This window comes from Anomaloglossus baeobatrachus, chromosome 1 (genome assembly GCF_048569485.1).
Source record: "Anomaloglossus baeobatrachus isolate aAnoBae1 chromosome 1, aAnoBae1.hap1, whole genome shotgun sequence".
NCBI classification, from domain to species: domain Eukaryota; kingdom Metazoa; phylum Chordata; class Amphibia; order Anura; family Aromobatidae; genus Anomaloglossus; species Anomaloglossus baeobatrachus.
In genome coordinates this window covers 917818563-917835750 of record NC_134353.1, presented here as the reverse complement: position 1 = coordinate 917835750, position 17188 = coordinate 917818563, and the positions used below count along the sequence as shown (strand labels likewise).

Here is a 17188-nt window from a genome sequence, read left to right as displayed (position 1 = left end):
GAATAACAGATCGCTCAGTGCACATCATTTACTTTGTTTATTATCCTACTTACACAGGTAGAACAACCTCCAATTGTTTATAGATGAATGAGAATTTTTGTCACTTGCCTAAACGATTTCATGCCCAATGTAAGAGTAGGGGGGCACGGTGGCTCAGTGGTTAGCATTGCAGTCTTGTGGTGGCTCAGTGGTTAGCACTGCAGTCTTGTGGTGGCTCAGTGGTTAGCACTGCAGTCTTGTGGTGGCTCAGTGGTTAGCACTGCAGTCTTGCAGCACTGGGGTCCTGGGTTCAATCCCACCAAGGACAACATCTGCAAGGAGTTTATGTTCTCCCCGTGTTTGCGCGGGTTTCCTCCGGGTTCTCCGGTTTCCTCCCACACTCCAAAGACATACAGAGAGGGACTCTAGATTGTGAGCCCCAATGGGGACAGTGTCACTGATGTATGTAAAGCTCTGCGTAATATGTTAGTGCTATATAAAAATAAAGATTTATTTTATTTTTATTTTCTGACACATCGTTCAGTCGCTAAACCCGTCCACATTACCCAAGTATCGTGAGCAATCAGTCGTTTGCGTTACACTCTGACGAGTTAGGGAAAGATAAAAGCTAAACAGTACAACCTCATCTAATATAAAAAACACGGCTTTTATTGCTCATCAAAAATTAGTACTAACAATTTTTATATAAAAACAATTAAAAAGAAAAAGTACATATGACACAGGAGAGATGTAATAATCCTCAAAACACCCAGCGTACATAAATGTCCCAAATAATAATAGAGCACTCACATACGCAGGTGAAATATACAAAGCAAACTAATAAATAATTAGATAAATGCTGCAAAAATTAAGAATTTTATGCAAAAAAAAAAAAGTCAGAATAGGGCAACGTGCATGTAGAGCTTCAATATATGAATATCATTAATGATACCAGGGGTATATACAAGTATATAGAGTTGCCTGCTAGAGGAGCCAGTGCCCAACTCGTATCACCACCTAATGCAGCTTCCTCAGGGGCCTGACTGACGGATCATCGGCCAATGTAAATGCCCCTTTACTCCCGAGTTTCCAGTATGAGATATTTGATATTTTACCCATAACTCCCATATTTAAGAGTTGTTCCTTGTTTTCTGTCCTCAACACTGGAAAAAGTCACCTATTTTGTTTTTAAACTCTACGCCACACCCCTAACCCTGAATTGTGTATTTGGAGCTCCCAAACAGAACTGGTGAAAGCCCCCCATATTGTTATCACTTACTTTGATCCCCTTTCATGGCCCCCATATAATACTATGATGCCTCCCCATTCAATATTACACCCCCTGGGAGAATCCTCCACATAATGCTGTGTCCCCCACATACATTATGATGCTTTTCATAGTAGGCCCCACTCTACCACCCGCACACAGTATAATGTGCCCGCTGTGTCCCCAACTCATGAGGTCTCCACAGCAGTATTAGGAAGTTTTTCAAGTATAACATTTAGGAAATGGCCACTTCAGGTTTTTTGGGGGTTTTTTTAAGCCAAAGTTATTAGTATATTCAAATTAATAGGTAATCTAAATATCTATACTAATCCTTCCTGTAGATAGATCACATCTGATATTGGCAGAAAAAAATGCATTAAAAATTGCTATGGCATTTTTCTGGTCTATAGCCATTTTATTCTTGAACATAGCGACACTATTATAGTAGTTATAGTCTTAGGGGCAGAATTATAGCAATTATATTTTTGTACATGGGCAGTATTAGAGTAGTTATTTTCTTGTATGTAGGGGGCAGTATTATAATACTTCTACATAGTGCAGTATTATAGTAGTTATATTCTTGTACATAGGGGCAGTATTATAGTAGTTATATTCTTGTATATAGGGGCAGCATTATAGTAATAATCTTCTACGTAGAGGCAGTACTATAGTAGTTATATTCTTGTACACAGGGGCAGTATTATAGTAGTTATATTCTTCTACATAGGGGTAGTAATATAGTAGTTATATTCTTTTACATAGGGGTAGTAATATAGTAGTTATATTCTTGTACATAGGGGGCAGTATTATAGTAGTTATTTTCTTGTACATAGGGGCAGTATTATAGTAGTTGTATTCTTGTATATAGGGGCAGCATTATAGTAATAATCTTCTACGTAGAGGCAGTACTATAGTAGTTATATTCTTGTACACAGGGGCAGTATTATAGTAGTTATATTCCTTTACATAGGGGTAGTAATATAGTAGTTATATTCTTGTACATAGGGGCAGTATTATAGTAGTTATATTCTTGTACGTAGGAGACAGTATTAGCATTTATATTCTTGTACATAGGGGCAGTATTATAGTAGTTATATTCTTGTAAATAGGAGGCAGTATTATAGCAGTTATATTCTTGTACATAAGAGCAGTATTATAGTAGTTATATTCTTGTAAATAGGGGGCAGTATTATAGTAGCTATATTCTTGTATATAGGAGCAGTATTATAGTAGTTATATTCTTGTACATAGGGAGCAGTATTATAGTAGTTATATTCTTGTACACAGGAAGCAGTATTATAGTAGTTATATTCTTGTATATAGGGGGCAATATTATAGTAGTTATATTCATGTATATAGGGGCAATATTATAGTAGTTATATTCTTGTAAATAGGGGCAGTATTATAGTAGTTATATTCTTATACATAGGAGGCAGTATTATAGTAGTTATATTCTCGTACATAGGAGCAGTATTATAGTAGTTATATTCTTGTACATAGGGAGCAGTATTATTGTAGTTATATTCTTGTAAATAGGGAGCAGTATTATAGTAGTTATATTCTTGTACATAGGGGCAGTATTATAGTAGTTATATTCTTGTACATAGGGGCAGTATTATAGTAGTTATATTCTTGTAAATAGGGGGCAATATTATAGTAGTTATATTCTTGTACATAGGAGCAGTATTATAGTAGTTATATTCTTGTAAATAGGGGGCAATATTATAGTAGTTATATTCTTGTAAATAGGGGGCAATATTATAGTAGTTATATTCTTGTACATAGGAGCAGTATTATAGTAGTTATATTCTTGTACATAGGGGGCAGTATTATAGTAGTTATATTCTTGTACATAGGGGGCAGTGTTATATTGTTGTACATAGAGGACAGTATTATGCTTTTATGTCATGTCTCCTCTCCTTGTGCCTACAGGAGCTAGAAAGCATGCCTCTACCTCGCCTGCAGTAAGGAGTTCCCGGATGGAGATGAGAGCCACAGGGACATCAGTTGAGCACAGAGATCCCCACAGGTAATGGTGGAGGCTGATTACATCCTGTAGTCTGTATTGTGATACTCCACGAAGGAATCTGCTTTAGTATCGCTCTAGTCTATTGTCCAATAGTAATGTCAATCTGACGACACATACAATCCGGAGGGAGAAATCCGGCAGCTCTCAGGTGTGACGAGCTACCTAGGTGGCGTCTGCCAGCTCCTGTTTCTGAGGTCGGCATGTAGGGTGCAGCTGCTTTTCTTCGTGTGGTGGAGTCGGTAGTGTATCCTCTCCATATGCCTCAAATGAACGATGTAAAGGGGGGCTTGTCAGGGTCCTAATGCCAGAGAGAAGATGCCGGGTCCAATGATCTCCACCTTATTAGTGTAACGACATAATAACTGAGCCTCTTTGGTTGTGCTTACTGTCTCTGCCCTCTCCTTCATCCTGTCAATCATGGTTGAAGTTTGGGTTGCGGACCCTCGGCAGTAGCCTCCTCGTACGTCTCCTAGTCCAATTTAAAGGTAATTTGGGTCAAGGTCACCCAAAATGTGGCATAATTTATACAGCGGGCGATAACGAATAAGGTCTAGGACGTATATTAATATTCAGCGACTCCAGCTCCACAGCCGGCTTTTTCTGTCATCCATGAACGACTTGGGGGGGAGAAGGTGAGAGAAGGGGGTCTCTGCCTATAAATCTATTTGTTTATTGCCTGTCAGTAGAAATCCTCCGTAATTGAAACTTACCTGGAATTGAGACGTTCTCCCAGTGTATGGAACAAAAAAAAGCCTTCTTTTGAATATAAATTGAAAATCAAGTCTCGGTAATTGACAGGAACAGTTACCTCGATCCCATAATCCTGCCTTATTGGGATTGGCGTCTGAGGCCGTTTCCAGGCATTTGATATAAATTTAAATGCATTACTTTTGAAATGGAGCATAATTATATTCAGGAATATTATTTCTTGCTTGTGGCAGCCTTTTTTTTTTTTTTTTTTTTTTTTTTTAACCTCATACCTATTTTCATCAATATTTCATTCCCGAACGGGATGAGACAGAATCCCCCGAAATCGAGACAGAATGAACCCTCGCCGGAGCCCCTAAATGCATTAAGACGGAGGCGGCCACAATCGTTCTCCTCCGTCTGCAGCGAGACTATTGTGATGAGAGCCGAATTGTTTCCCGGCTAGACATCCGATACCCTGGTGTCCGGAGTATTACAGCTGAAAGCATGGGAGACGGCCACTACTGTAAAAGTACAGTAAAGCTGGGTTCACACATAGCGACAGCGACGACATCGCTGTTACATCACCATTTTCTGTGACGTAACAGCGACCTTGTAAGTCGCTGTTATGATCGCTGCTTAGGTGTCAAACACAGCGACGCAGCAGCGATCATAACATCGCTACATGTGCAGAGAGCAGGGAGCCGCGCACACTGCTTAGCGCTGGCTCCTTGCTCTACTAGCTACAGTACACATCGGGTTAATTAACCCGATGTGTACTGCAGCTACATGTCACAGTGCAGAGAGCAGGGAGCCGCGCACACTGCTTAGCGCTGGCTCCTTGCTCTCCTAGCTACAGTACACATCGGGTTAATTAACCCGATGTGTACTGCAGCTACATGTCACAGTGCAGAGAGCAGGGAGCCGCGCACACTGCTTAGCGCTGGCTCCTTGCTCTCCTAGCTACAGTATACATTGGGTTAATTACCCGATGTGTACTGCAGCCACATGTCACAGTTGAGAGAGCAGGGAGCCGCGCACACCGCTTAGCGCTGGCTCCCTGCACTCCTAGCTACAGTACACATTGGGTTAATTACCCGATGTGTACTGCAGCTACATGTGCACAGAGCAGGAGCCAGCACTGGCAGCGAGAGCGGCAGACGCTGGTAACGAAGGTAAATATCGGGTACCCAGGGAAAGGTCTTCCCTTGGTTACCCGATGTTTACCGTGGTTACAGCTTACCGCAGCTGCCAGACGCCGGCTCCTGCTCCCTGCTCGCTTCATTTCGTCGCTCTCTCGCTGTCACACACAGCGATGTGTGCTTCACAGCGGGAGAGTGACGACCAAAAAATGAAGCAGGACATTCAGCAACGACCGGCGACCTCACAGCAGGGGCCAGCTCGTTGCTGGATGCCACACACAGCGACGGGAAGTCGCTGCAACGTCACAGAAAATGGTGACGTAGCAGCGAGGTCGTTGTCGTCGTCGCTGTGTGTGACACCACCTTAAGTTTCGCACTAGGTGGCGTAATGTTACCGCTAAGGCTAAGCACACACGGCGAGTAAAACAAAGCGAGTGGAATGCGATTAAAAAAAAAAAATCGCATTCCACCCAGACCTATGTTACTCTATGGCACAGGTCTCAAACACGCGGGCCGCATGTGGCCCCTCAGGCTGCGTCATGCGACCCCCAGGCCCTTGCCCCTGTTTACGATCACAGCCGCTGCAGGGGCCACTGCCAGCGCTTTATGTCACATGAATGTTTTGCCGGTGCTGCGTGCGCAGAGTCAAGCTCTCTGTGCACAGCTATTCCTACAATGGAAACTGCATAACCTCAGCTGCTTACCTCTGATTGGCGGATGGCTACGGCTGCATTGGAGATTAGTAAAAGAGGACAATGATGGGACACATTACTATAGGATGGGGACAAGGCTGGGGACATTACTATAGGATGGGGAGAAGGATGGGCACATGATTATAGAATAGGGACAAGGTGGGCACATTACTATAGGATGGGGACAAGGCTGGGGACATTACTATAGGATGGGGAGAAGGATGGGCACATGATTATAGAATAGGGACAAGGTGGGCACATGACTATAGGATGGGGACAAGGATGAGGCACATTACTATAGGATGGGGACAAGGATGAGGCACATTACTATAGGATGGGGACAAGGATGGGCACATTACTATAGGATGGGGACAAGGATGAGGCACATTACTATAGGATGGGGACCAGGATTTGCACATTACTACAAGATGGGGACAAGGATGGACACATTACTACAAGACAGGAACAAAGATGGGCACGTCTTTTTTTTTTTTTTTTTTTTTTTTTTTTTTTTATATTTAAACAAAGAATATGCACATTTGTTATAAGTGAAAAATGTTCAAAACCAGTAATCCAAAGGTGTGTAAAAAAAAAAAAAATTATGTATATATAACATATATATGGTACCAATAGAAATGTCACTTTGTCCTGCAAAGAGTTCGGCCCCCAAATTTTTTTTTCTCTGTGCAGCCCATACTCCCAGCCGAGTTTGAGACCCCTGCTCTATGGGGTCGCTCCCATGAGTGATTTTTTTTTTTTCTCAGCCCTAATCGGACTGAGAAAACAATGGCAGCATGCTGCAGGTGGGATCCGATTCATATTCTCTCGCACCCACACAAGTCTATGGGTGCAGCAGAAACATCGCACTGCACTCGCATTACACTGGTGTAATGCGAGTGCAGTGCAAGAACAGCATCAGCTGACAGTGGAGGAGATAGAGATTAGTCCTTCCCTCTCCTCCCCAGCGCCCTTCCTGTCCTCCGTGGCTGTAAGGTGATCACAGGAACGCTATACAGTGGCATGACACTCGCATGACACTCCGTTTACACTCCAGCAGAGCGGTAGCCGAGTGTCATGCGATTAACCCGCAATAAAGCCCTTGTGTCCCCAGCCTAACTCAGATTCTGGGCCACACCTGTGATAATAGGGTCTGTACCACAAGACTGGCGTATAGCAAATGTGGTGTGAATATTACAAAAGGGGATAAAATCTGAGCCCAGAAATTATATGTTGGTAAGTTTTTAGCCTCTACTATGAGTAAAATCCTTGAGGATTTCCTAAGAGGTGCTATCCTTGAGTATCTCAAGAATAATGGCCTCATAACCCAGTATCAACATGGGTTTATGGATGGATTTGTCCTGTCAAAATAATCTGATCAACTTCTGTGAGGAGGTAAGTTCCAAACGGAGCCAGGGAAATGCAGTGGATGTTGTGTATATGGACTTTTGAAAAGCATTTGATACAATGCCACACAAAAGGTTGGTACATAAAATGAGAATAATGGGAATAGGGGAAAATGTGTAACTGGGTTAAGAACTGGCTCAGTGACCAGAAAACAAAGGGTGGTGAATAATGGAACACTCTTGGATGGGGTCAGTATTGGGCCCTCTTCTTTTTGACATTTATTATTGACTTTGTAGGGGGCATTCAGAGAAGAATTTCAATATGTGCAAATATTAACTTTTGCAGGGTAATCAGTACAGAGGAGGATAATTTAAAATTACATTGATGGAAGCTGCCGGTATGGGCTGAGAAATGGCAATTGATGTTTTAAAGGGGTTTTCCATTACTTGGACTGATTCCACATGTTTACCACTATTAAAATAAAAAAGCCTATACTCCCTTCCGATGGTGGCGCAGCTCCAGCAGTGTCTTGGATTACATTCCCAAGGCTTACGTGAGGTTGAGACGTCACACGAGCCCCGTGACCAATCACCACTGGATTTTCTCCTCGCTTTTGGATGAATTAATCAACAGAAAGTAACATCTACGGCTGCCGTGCACTTCCTGTTGTTTGCTCCAGCATCTGAAGGCGAGGAGAAAGACGCCGGCGGTGATTGGTCATAGGTCTCACGCCACTTCACAACCTCACGTAGGCCCCGGGTACAGGAGCTCTGACACCGCTGGAACCACGCCACTACTGGAGGTATAAATAGACTTTTTTATTTTAATAGGAGTGAATGTGGAATTAGAAGGGGTTGTCCTAGTAGTGGATTACCCATTTAATGTGGATAAATGAAAGATCATGCACTTGGGCAGAGGAAATAAAATTTATAGCTACTGTATGTACTTAGTTTTACCCAATGGCTTACAATTATCACTGAAAAAGACTTGGGTGGGTGGCAAACTTCAATGGATGCAAAAGGAAAGGAAAGGATCCGGCACAAATACCTCTGAATAAAATGTCGAAGCTTTATTGGCAAGTATTAAAAAGGTTCCATCCGTGTAAACAAAAGGAGGGAGTTACCCCATGGAAACTTTACGCGTTTCGGACTTCCATATTAAAAGCAAAGAGTCCTTAATCATAAGTAATCCATGTACACCACTCAGCTACTAAAATAGACTAACTCACTATGTGGACACAGAAGAAAAGCTGGTCATCACTAATTGCAATCAACTGGCAGTGGGTGTAAACCTTCATACATAATTGCAAAAGATGAACAAGCAAGACAATACATGGTTAAAAATAAAATCAAAATACATTAAACACAAAAAAAATTACATTAATAGTAATGGAAAGGGTCAGTGATCCAACCGCTTTAGTATCAAAATCATATAAATATATCAGCGAATATACCAATGTATATATGAGTGAACAATCAGGTATAAAGACCGCTTATATTAAAACTAGTCATCAGGTGGGCAGGAGTCCCAATGAGAATGCACGTGTACGTCAAAAAAGAGAGAATTCCCAATTGTAAGCACAAGACCTCCAAAATATTCACAAATTACATAAAGATGCATATATGAAAAAATATTTATTTATTACTTTATCTTCATTCTCTAATGCCCTTATTCTTTAGTTATTTTATTTACCGTATTTTTCGCTTTATAAGACGCACCTGATTATAAGACGCACCTAGGTTTTGGAGGAGGAAAATTAAAAAAAAAAAATTGAGCCAAATAGTGTGCTAGAACATTTTAATAAAATTAAAATAACATTATTTTAACAATTTAGACTCAACAGGAGTCAATAGCAGCATTGTTTGTAACATGAACCATGTTTGTGAACAACATAGGAAGGAAAGCTTTAGTCCTCAGATACGGGACTCTTCTAGTCCTCAGGGAACCCCAGGAATTCCTCATCAGTGCTGTCAGCATTCAGAAAGCTACAATGAATGAATAACATTGTTATGAGGGATCTGCGGATAATGCCCTCTTTACGGGGGACCTGAGTATTACGCACTATTATGGGGGGCCTATGGATGAGGGTCTGTTATGGGGGACCTGTGGATGACACACTGCTGTCGGGAACCTGTGGATGACACTGCTGTGGGGGACCTGTGGATGACGCAGTATTATGGGGGACCTGTGGATGACGCACTATTATGGGGGACCTGTGGATGACGCACTATTATGGGGGACCTGTGAATGACGCACTGCTATGGGGGACCTGTGGATGGCGCACTATTATGGGGGACATGTGGATGACTCACTATTATGAGGGACCTGTGGATGACACTGCTGTGGGGGATCTGTGGATAACGCACCGCTATGGGGGACCTGTGGATTGCGCACTATTATGGGGGACATGTGGATGACTCACTATTATGGGGGACATGTGGATGACGCACTGCTATGGGGAACCTGTGGATGACACTGCTGTGGGGGATCTGTGGATAACGCACTGCTATGGGGGACCTGTGGATGGCGCACTATTATGGGGGACATGTGGATGACGCACTATTATGGGGGACCTGTGAATGACGCACTGCTATGGGGGACCTGTGGATGACGCACTGCTATGGGGGACCTGTGGATGACGCACTGCTATGGGGGACCTGTGGATGACGCACTATTATGGGGGACATGTGGATGATGCACTATTATGGGGGACCTGTGGATGACGCACTATTATGGGGACCTGTGGATGATGCACTGTTATGTGGGATCCGTGGATGACACGGCTATGGGGGACCTGCATGATGCACTTTTATGGGGATCTGGGACTACCACCCCCCTCATCCTTAGGAATACACCCATGTACTGTATACCATACATGGCTGTATTCTGAAAGATGAGGGGGGTTGTAGTTACATTTACACTTTGGCCACTACATTAGTCCCTCCCTGGAGTGTTTACAATAAAGGACTACAGCCCCCATCATCCTTCAGAATACACCGATTGATACAGTATATTCTGAAGGCTGATGATGGGGGTTGTGTTCCCCTTCAGTGTTTTTTGCTCACCTATTAGGACCCTTCGTTCAACTGACAACACTTTGTCAGGCTCAGATCACTGATTGGTGGAGGCAGCTCTGCAGAAGTTGTCTCCACCAATCAGCATCCAGCCCTAGCGAGGAGAGGGAGAATCGTTCTTCTCTCTCTCCTCTTTCTTATGATAGTCTCCGTCTGCTGCGGAGATCTAAAATGGAGCCCGCGCATGCGCAGATCGCGATCTTCGAGAGCCGCGATCTCTATCTGCGCCTGCGTAGCCTCCGACGCGATGGACTTCAGGAAAATGGCTACGGAAGGCAGCGCATGCGCAGATGGAGATCTCGCTTCTCTGAGATCTCCATCTGCGCCTGCGTCACCTCCGCCATTTTCCGGAAGGCAGCGCAGGCGCAGATAAAGATTTCGGCTATGGCGGCCGCCACCGCAGCGATTGCCGGGGGATCCATGGCGGCCGCCACCGCCACCGCAGCCGATTGCCGGGTGATCCATGGCGGCCGCCACCGCAGCCGAATGCCGCGGGATCCATGGCGGCCGCCACCGCAGCGATTGCCGGGGGATCCATGGCGGCCGCCACCGCCACCGCAGCCGATTGCCGGGGGATCCATGGCGGCCGCCACCGCAGCCGATTGCGCGGGATCCATGGCGGCCGCCTCCGCTCCAGCGGCAGCACCAGCACCAGCCTCCTGTGACTCACTCCACCGCTGCATCACTGCCCGGTAGGTTACATTCACTTTGTAAGACGCACCCCTATTTTCCCCACAATGTTGGGGTAAAAAAAGTGCGTCTTATAAAGCGAAAAATACGGTACTTATTTTATCATTTTTTTTAAAAATACTAATTTATATTTATCCATATACACCCATGTCCATATATGTGTATATAATTAAATAATTGTCCCAAATGGGAGAAATATGCATACCAAGGTACAAATTAATCTCAAGCCACATGCATTCCCATTTATATGACATGTTCCCAAAAAAAAATAAAAAAAATTTCAAATATTTTAAATACTGTCCAAAATTCAAATATAGCATATACCAATTTAATCCTGTATTTAAGGCCAAACCCCAATTTATGTACTCACACATAAAGGGAAAACCTTCCCCTAATGAAAGTAAGGAAAAAACACCAATTATTATCCGCTAATAAGGAACTTCTAAGAAGCCAGAATCAGAAAATATATCGCAGATCCGAGCGGTAATTAAAACCGCCTGGGTATCTTGAATCTAGCCGCAGGATCCATTTGGCCTCAGGCCGGTTTCACACATCCGGCTTTTTGCCGTTTTGCCGGATGCGGCGCTCTCCCGTACAGTTAACACAGTACAGTGACAGCGCTGTAACTTCCGGGTCACATGCGCCAGTCACATGACAGCATGTGACCGGCGCTTGTTGCGCTGTCACTGTACTGTATTAACTGTACGGGAGAGCGCCGCATCCGGCAAAACTGCAAAAAGCCGGATGTGTGAAACCGGCCTCAGCCAGCAAAAGAGCCTGAAACCAGATCCTCCCGGGGGGGGGGGGTCTAGGTACAGATTCCACACCTGTAATCCTCAATGATGAAAAGTCTGCTGAATGACATTCAATATAATGCCTAGTGAGACCAGATAACGAACGCTTTTTAACCAACGCTACATAATTTAAAGAATTACTATCCAGGGCTGCAGACGGAATCCGAACATGCTCAGAGATCCTAGCTCTCAAGGCTCTTGAGGTGCAACCTACATAATTTTTAACGCATAGTGTGCATGTGGCTACATAGACCACATGTGTCGAGGCACAATTAATGAAGGATCGTATGTTAAGAGTTTTCACCATTAATCAAAAGGGATTTGTTATTACCCATAAAGCGGCAGAGGCCACAACGATTAGATGCACATTTATATGAGCCAGTAACGTTCAACCAGGTTCTATTAGCTTTTTTAGAGGAAAATAAACTGGGAGCCACTAGATTGCCTATAGTACAAGCTCTTCTGGCCACAGTATTAACCCCTGAGTGGAGAATCCTATCCAAAATAGCATCTTGCCGGAAAAGAGGAATAAAACGCTGAACAATCCGTTTTATTTGAAATAAGTCGGTACTAAAGGGAGTAGAAAAAGTAGCCTGGTTTTTAGTAGTAGGCATGACTACACGATCCTTCAATAAATCAGATCTACTTCTACTAGCCGCTATAGAGGTCGCTCTATTAAGAGTGCGGTTAGAATACCCTCTCTCACTGAGTCTATGTTTATTATGTGCCGCCTCAGTATTGTAGGATTCTTCTAGTGTGCATGCACGCTTCGCTCTCAAAAATTCTCCCACTGGTAAATTGAGCAATGTGTGGGGCATATGACAACTGCCAGCGTGTAGAGAAGTGTTCCCACAAATAGGCTTTCTACAAAGGGAAGAATGTATAACTCCAGATACCGCATCGCCAGACAGCAGGATGTCCAAAAAGGGGGCCAATTCCATGTGTAAATGCATTACAAATCTCAAATTGAGAGAGTTACCATTAAACTAGATTAGGGTTTCAGTGGTAGTGCTGGATAGCACATTGTATGAGAGGGAGATTAATACTATTCTAAGTGATACTTCTACGTATAGACAGCTCTCATGTGACCCCACTTCGGATTTTACCACGAAAATGCATACCTTGTTGTCACGGGGACTAGAATGGGGTTTTTTTTAATAAAAAAGTCTTTGAATATCTTCTTGTGGATTCTCCGGTTTGCCCTATATTTCAGGGTCTTCCGAAGATACATAAAGGTATTCCCCCCCCCCCCCCCCCCTCAGACCAATAGTTGCCAGAACTGGACCCCTTACCAGTAGCGGCTAGTAGAAGTAGATCTGATTTATTGAAGGATCGTGTAGTCATGCCCACTACTAAAAACCGGGTTACTTTTTCTACTCCCTTTAGTACCGACTTTTTTGCAAATAAAACGGATTGTTCAGCGCTTTAGGCTAGTTTCACACTACGTCTTTTTAACATCCGCTGAAAACGTTTTTTTAGCGGAAGTACGGATCCTGCTTTTACAGCAAATAACGTATGCAAACGCATATGTTATTTTGCAGGATCCTGCACTGGATGTTTAGGGGCGGGCATTGGAGTCATGTGATCGGGAGTGAGGGGAACTAGACTGGGAGGAGGCTTCTGACAGCTGCAGACGCTGGTAACCAAGGTAAACATCGGCCTTGGATACCCGATATTTATCTTGGTTACGAGTGTCTGCAGCTGCTAGGAGCAGGGCTGCCTGCACACGTAACCAACGTAAACATCGGGTAACTAAGAGAAGTGGTTACGCGATATTTACCTTGGTTACGAGTGTCCGCAGCTCTCAGGTGGGGGAGAGGGAGGGAGGAAGGGGGAAAGACAGATAGAGAGGGTGAGGGAGGGAGGAGGAGAGAGAGACAGATCACGCGAGACTGGTTCTGGGCATGCTCAGTACTTTCTGGGCATGCTCAGTACAAAAGCAGGATCCTGTCTATCAGCATGCAGCGTTCACCTGCGTTTGCGTACGTTATAGTCAGGATCCAGCAATTTGCAGTATTTGGACGGAGCTCAAAAACGCTACAAGTAGCGTTTTTGAAACATGTTAAAATACTGCAAGTCACTGGATCCTCACTATAACGCAGGCAAACGCAGGTGAACGGATGTTAACGCGAGTCCATTGCAAATGCATTGAAATGAAAACGCATTTGCACTGGATCCGCTTGTCCGCTAAAATAACGTTAAGGACGGATGTTAAAAAGACGTAGTGTGAAACCAGCCTTATTCCTCTTTTGTGGCAAGATGCTATTTTGGATAAGATTCTCCACTGAGGGGTTAATATTGTGGCCAGAAGAGCTTGTACTATAGGCAATCTAGTGGCTCCCAGTTTATTTTCCTCTAAAAAAGCTAATAGAACCTGGTTGAACGTTACTGGCTCATATAAGTGTGGATCTAATCGTTGTGGCCTCTGTCGCTTTATGGGTAATAACAAATCCCTTTTGATTAATGGTGAAAACTCTTAACATACGACCCTTCATTAATTGTGCCTCGACACATGTGGTCTATGTAGCCACATGCACACTATGTGTTAAAAATTATGTAGGTTGCACCTCAAGAGCCCTGAGAGCTAGGATCTCTGAGCATGTTCGGATTCCGTCTGCAGCCCTGGATAGTAATTCTTTAAATTATGTAGCGTTGGTTAAAAAGCGTTCGTTATCTGGTCTCACTAGGCATTATATTGAAGGTCATTCAGCAGACTTTTCATCATTGAGGATTACAGGTGTGGAATCTGTACCTAGACCCCCCCGCAGGGGGGGGACTGGTTTCAGGCTCTTTTGCTGGCTGAGGCCAAATGGATCCTGCGGCTAGATTCAAGATACCCAGGCGGTTTTAATTACCGCTCGGATCTGCGATATATTTTCTGATTCTGGCTTCTTAGAAGTTCCTTATTAGCGGATAATAATTGGTGTTTTTTCCTTACTTTCATTAGGGGAAGGTTTTCCCTTTATGTGCGAGTACATAAATTGGGGTTTGGCCTTAAATACAGGATGAAATTGGTATATGCTATATTTGAATTTTGGACAGTATTTAAAATATTTGAAAATTTTTTTTTTTTTGGGAACATGTCATATAAATGGGAATGCATGTGGCTTGAGATTAATTTGTACCTTGGTATGCATATTCCTCCCATTTGGGACAATTATTTAATTATATACACATATATGGACATGGGTGTATATGGATAAATATAAATAAATTAGTATTTTTAAAAAAATGAGAAAATAAGTAAAATAACTAAAGAATAAGGGCATTAGAGAATGAAGATAAAGTAATAAATAAATATTTTTTCATATATGCATCTTTATGTAATTTGTGAATATTTTGGAGGTCTTGTGCTTACAATTGGGAATTCTCTCTTTTTTGACGTACACGTGCATTCTCATTGGGACTCCTGCCCACCTGATGACGAGTTTTAATATAAGCTGTCTTTATACCTGATTGTTCACTCATATATACATTGGTATATTCGCTGATATATTTATATGATTTTGATACTAAAGCGGTTGGATCACTGACCCTTTGCATTACTATTAATGTAATTTTTTTTATGTTTAATGTATTTTGATTTTATTTTTAACCATGTATTGTCTTGCTTGTTCATCTTTTGCAATTATGTATGAAGGTTTACACCCACTGCCAGTTGATTGCAATTAGTGATGACCAGCTTTTCTTCTGTGTCCACATAGTGAGTTAGTCTATTTTAGTAGCTGAGTGGTATACATGGATTACTTATGATTAAGGACTCTTTGCTTTTAATATGGAAGTCCGAAACGCGTAAAGTTTCCATGGGGTAACTCCCTCTTTTTGTTTACACGGATGGAACCTTTTTAATACTTGCCAATAAAGCTTCGACATTTTATTCAGAGGTATTTGTGCCGAATCCTTTCCTTTCCTTTTGCATCAATTCCTAAACCGGTTGGGACTTACCGGTGGATCCCAGGCACCCGCAAGGACTGGCAGCCCGAGGAACAGGTGAGCTGAAGATACCCTCATCTCTACTATTGGCAAACTTCAATGACCAGTGTCAGGCAGCTGCTGCTAAGGCAAATAAAATAATGGGATGTATTACGAGGCATAGTTGCTCATGGGAAGAACGTAGTTGCCTCTATACAAGTCATTGCGACCTCACTTACAATATTGGATACAATGTTGGCTTCCGGTGTATAAGGACGACATGGCTGAAATAGAGCGAATGCTGAGAAGAGCAACCAGCGTTATTAAAGGGTATCTGTCACCAAATTTTTTGTCACCTAATCTTAGAGCAGCATAATGTAGGGACAGAGATCCCAATTCCAGCCATGTCACTTACTGGGCTGCTGATTAATCAGCAGTAGATTATCATTACAGGACTACTTGGTGTGCTGCAGGTAGTCCGGCATATTCATGAGCTCTGTATAACTACTAGATCTGCAGCAGAGAAATCATTGATTTTATCAAAATTACAGCAGACAGCTCAGTAAGTGGCACATCACTGGAATCAGAGTCTCTGTCTCTACATTATGAAGATCTCAGATGAGGGTGTGAAAACCTGGTGACAGATTTCCTTTAAGGGAATGGGAGGAATGCAGTACCAAGAAAGGTTATTAACCTTGGGGATTTTCAGTTTGGAAAAAATAAGGTTATGGGGAGATCTTATTACAAGGTGAAAATAAGACCGTACAGAGACATTTCTAATCTTTTTACTGCTTGGCCTGTGATGAGGACACTGTGGCATCCTCATAATCACAGGCGCAGATTCTTTACTGTAAGAGCAGTCAGACTATGGAACTCTCTCCCTCATGATGTTGTAATGGTTGATTCACTACTAAAATTTAAGAGCAGCCTGGATGCCTTTCTTGTAAAATATAATATTACCGGCTATGTATACTAGAGTCTGTGATGGGATGTTGATTTGGGGAACTTGTCTGATTTGCCATATGTGGAGCCAGGAAGGAATATTTCCACTAATATGGCTCTTTGTGTCTGCCACGTGGGGTTTTTGCCTTCCTCTGGATCAACATGTTAGGGCAGACCTGGGCAAGGGGCGGCCCGCGGGCCACATCCGGCCCGCCTGCTCTCTGTGACCGGCCCGCCCGTCTTCAGCCGGTGCAGTGGAGCCGGGCTGCAGCGTGCCGAGCAGGGAGAGATCCTGTGCAGGTCCGCACAGTCAGTGCAGGAGAAGGAGCAGCACAGCAGAGCAGACGGAATAATTCATCTTGCAGGACCTGCGATGATGTCACGCCCATGTGACTGTGTGGGAGGAGACACAGGAGGCCGGGCAGAAAGCAAGATACTGAATCCTGAAGGAGATGTGGACACATGATGACTGGTAATAAGAAAAGAGGGGACATGAGGGGGAGGGGGGCTGCAGGGTGAGTGCATATGAGGGAATATGGAGGTTCAGGGTGAGTGCATATGAGGGCTGCAGACTGACAGAAGGATGTGAATGGGTGCAGAGTGTTTGAGAGGGGTAAGTTGGGGTACAGGCAGGGT

The 17188-nt window shown here is 43.5% G+C and overlaps 1 protein-coding gene across 1 annotated transcript in view; it reads left to right on the top strand.

The window, feature by feature from the left end:
• KIAA1328 (KIAA1328 ortholog) overlaps window positions 1-17188 on the top strand; it is a 249927-nt gene that overhangs the window by 198083 nt on the left and 34656 nt on the right. Inside the window, exon 10 of the mRNA XM_075327734.1 lies at window positions 3179-3275. Coding sequence (XP_075183849.1) covers window positions 3179-3275 — 97 coding nt within the window. The remainder of the gene's footprint in view (window positions 1-3178; window positions 3276-17188) is intronic.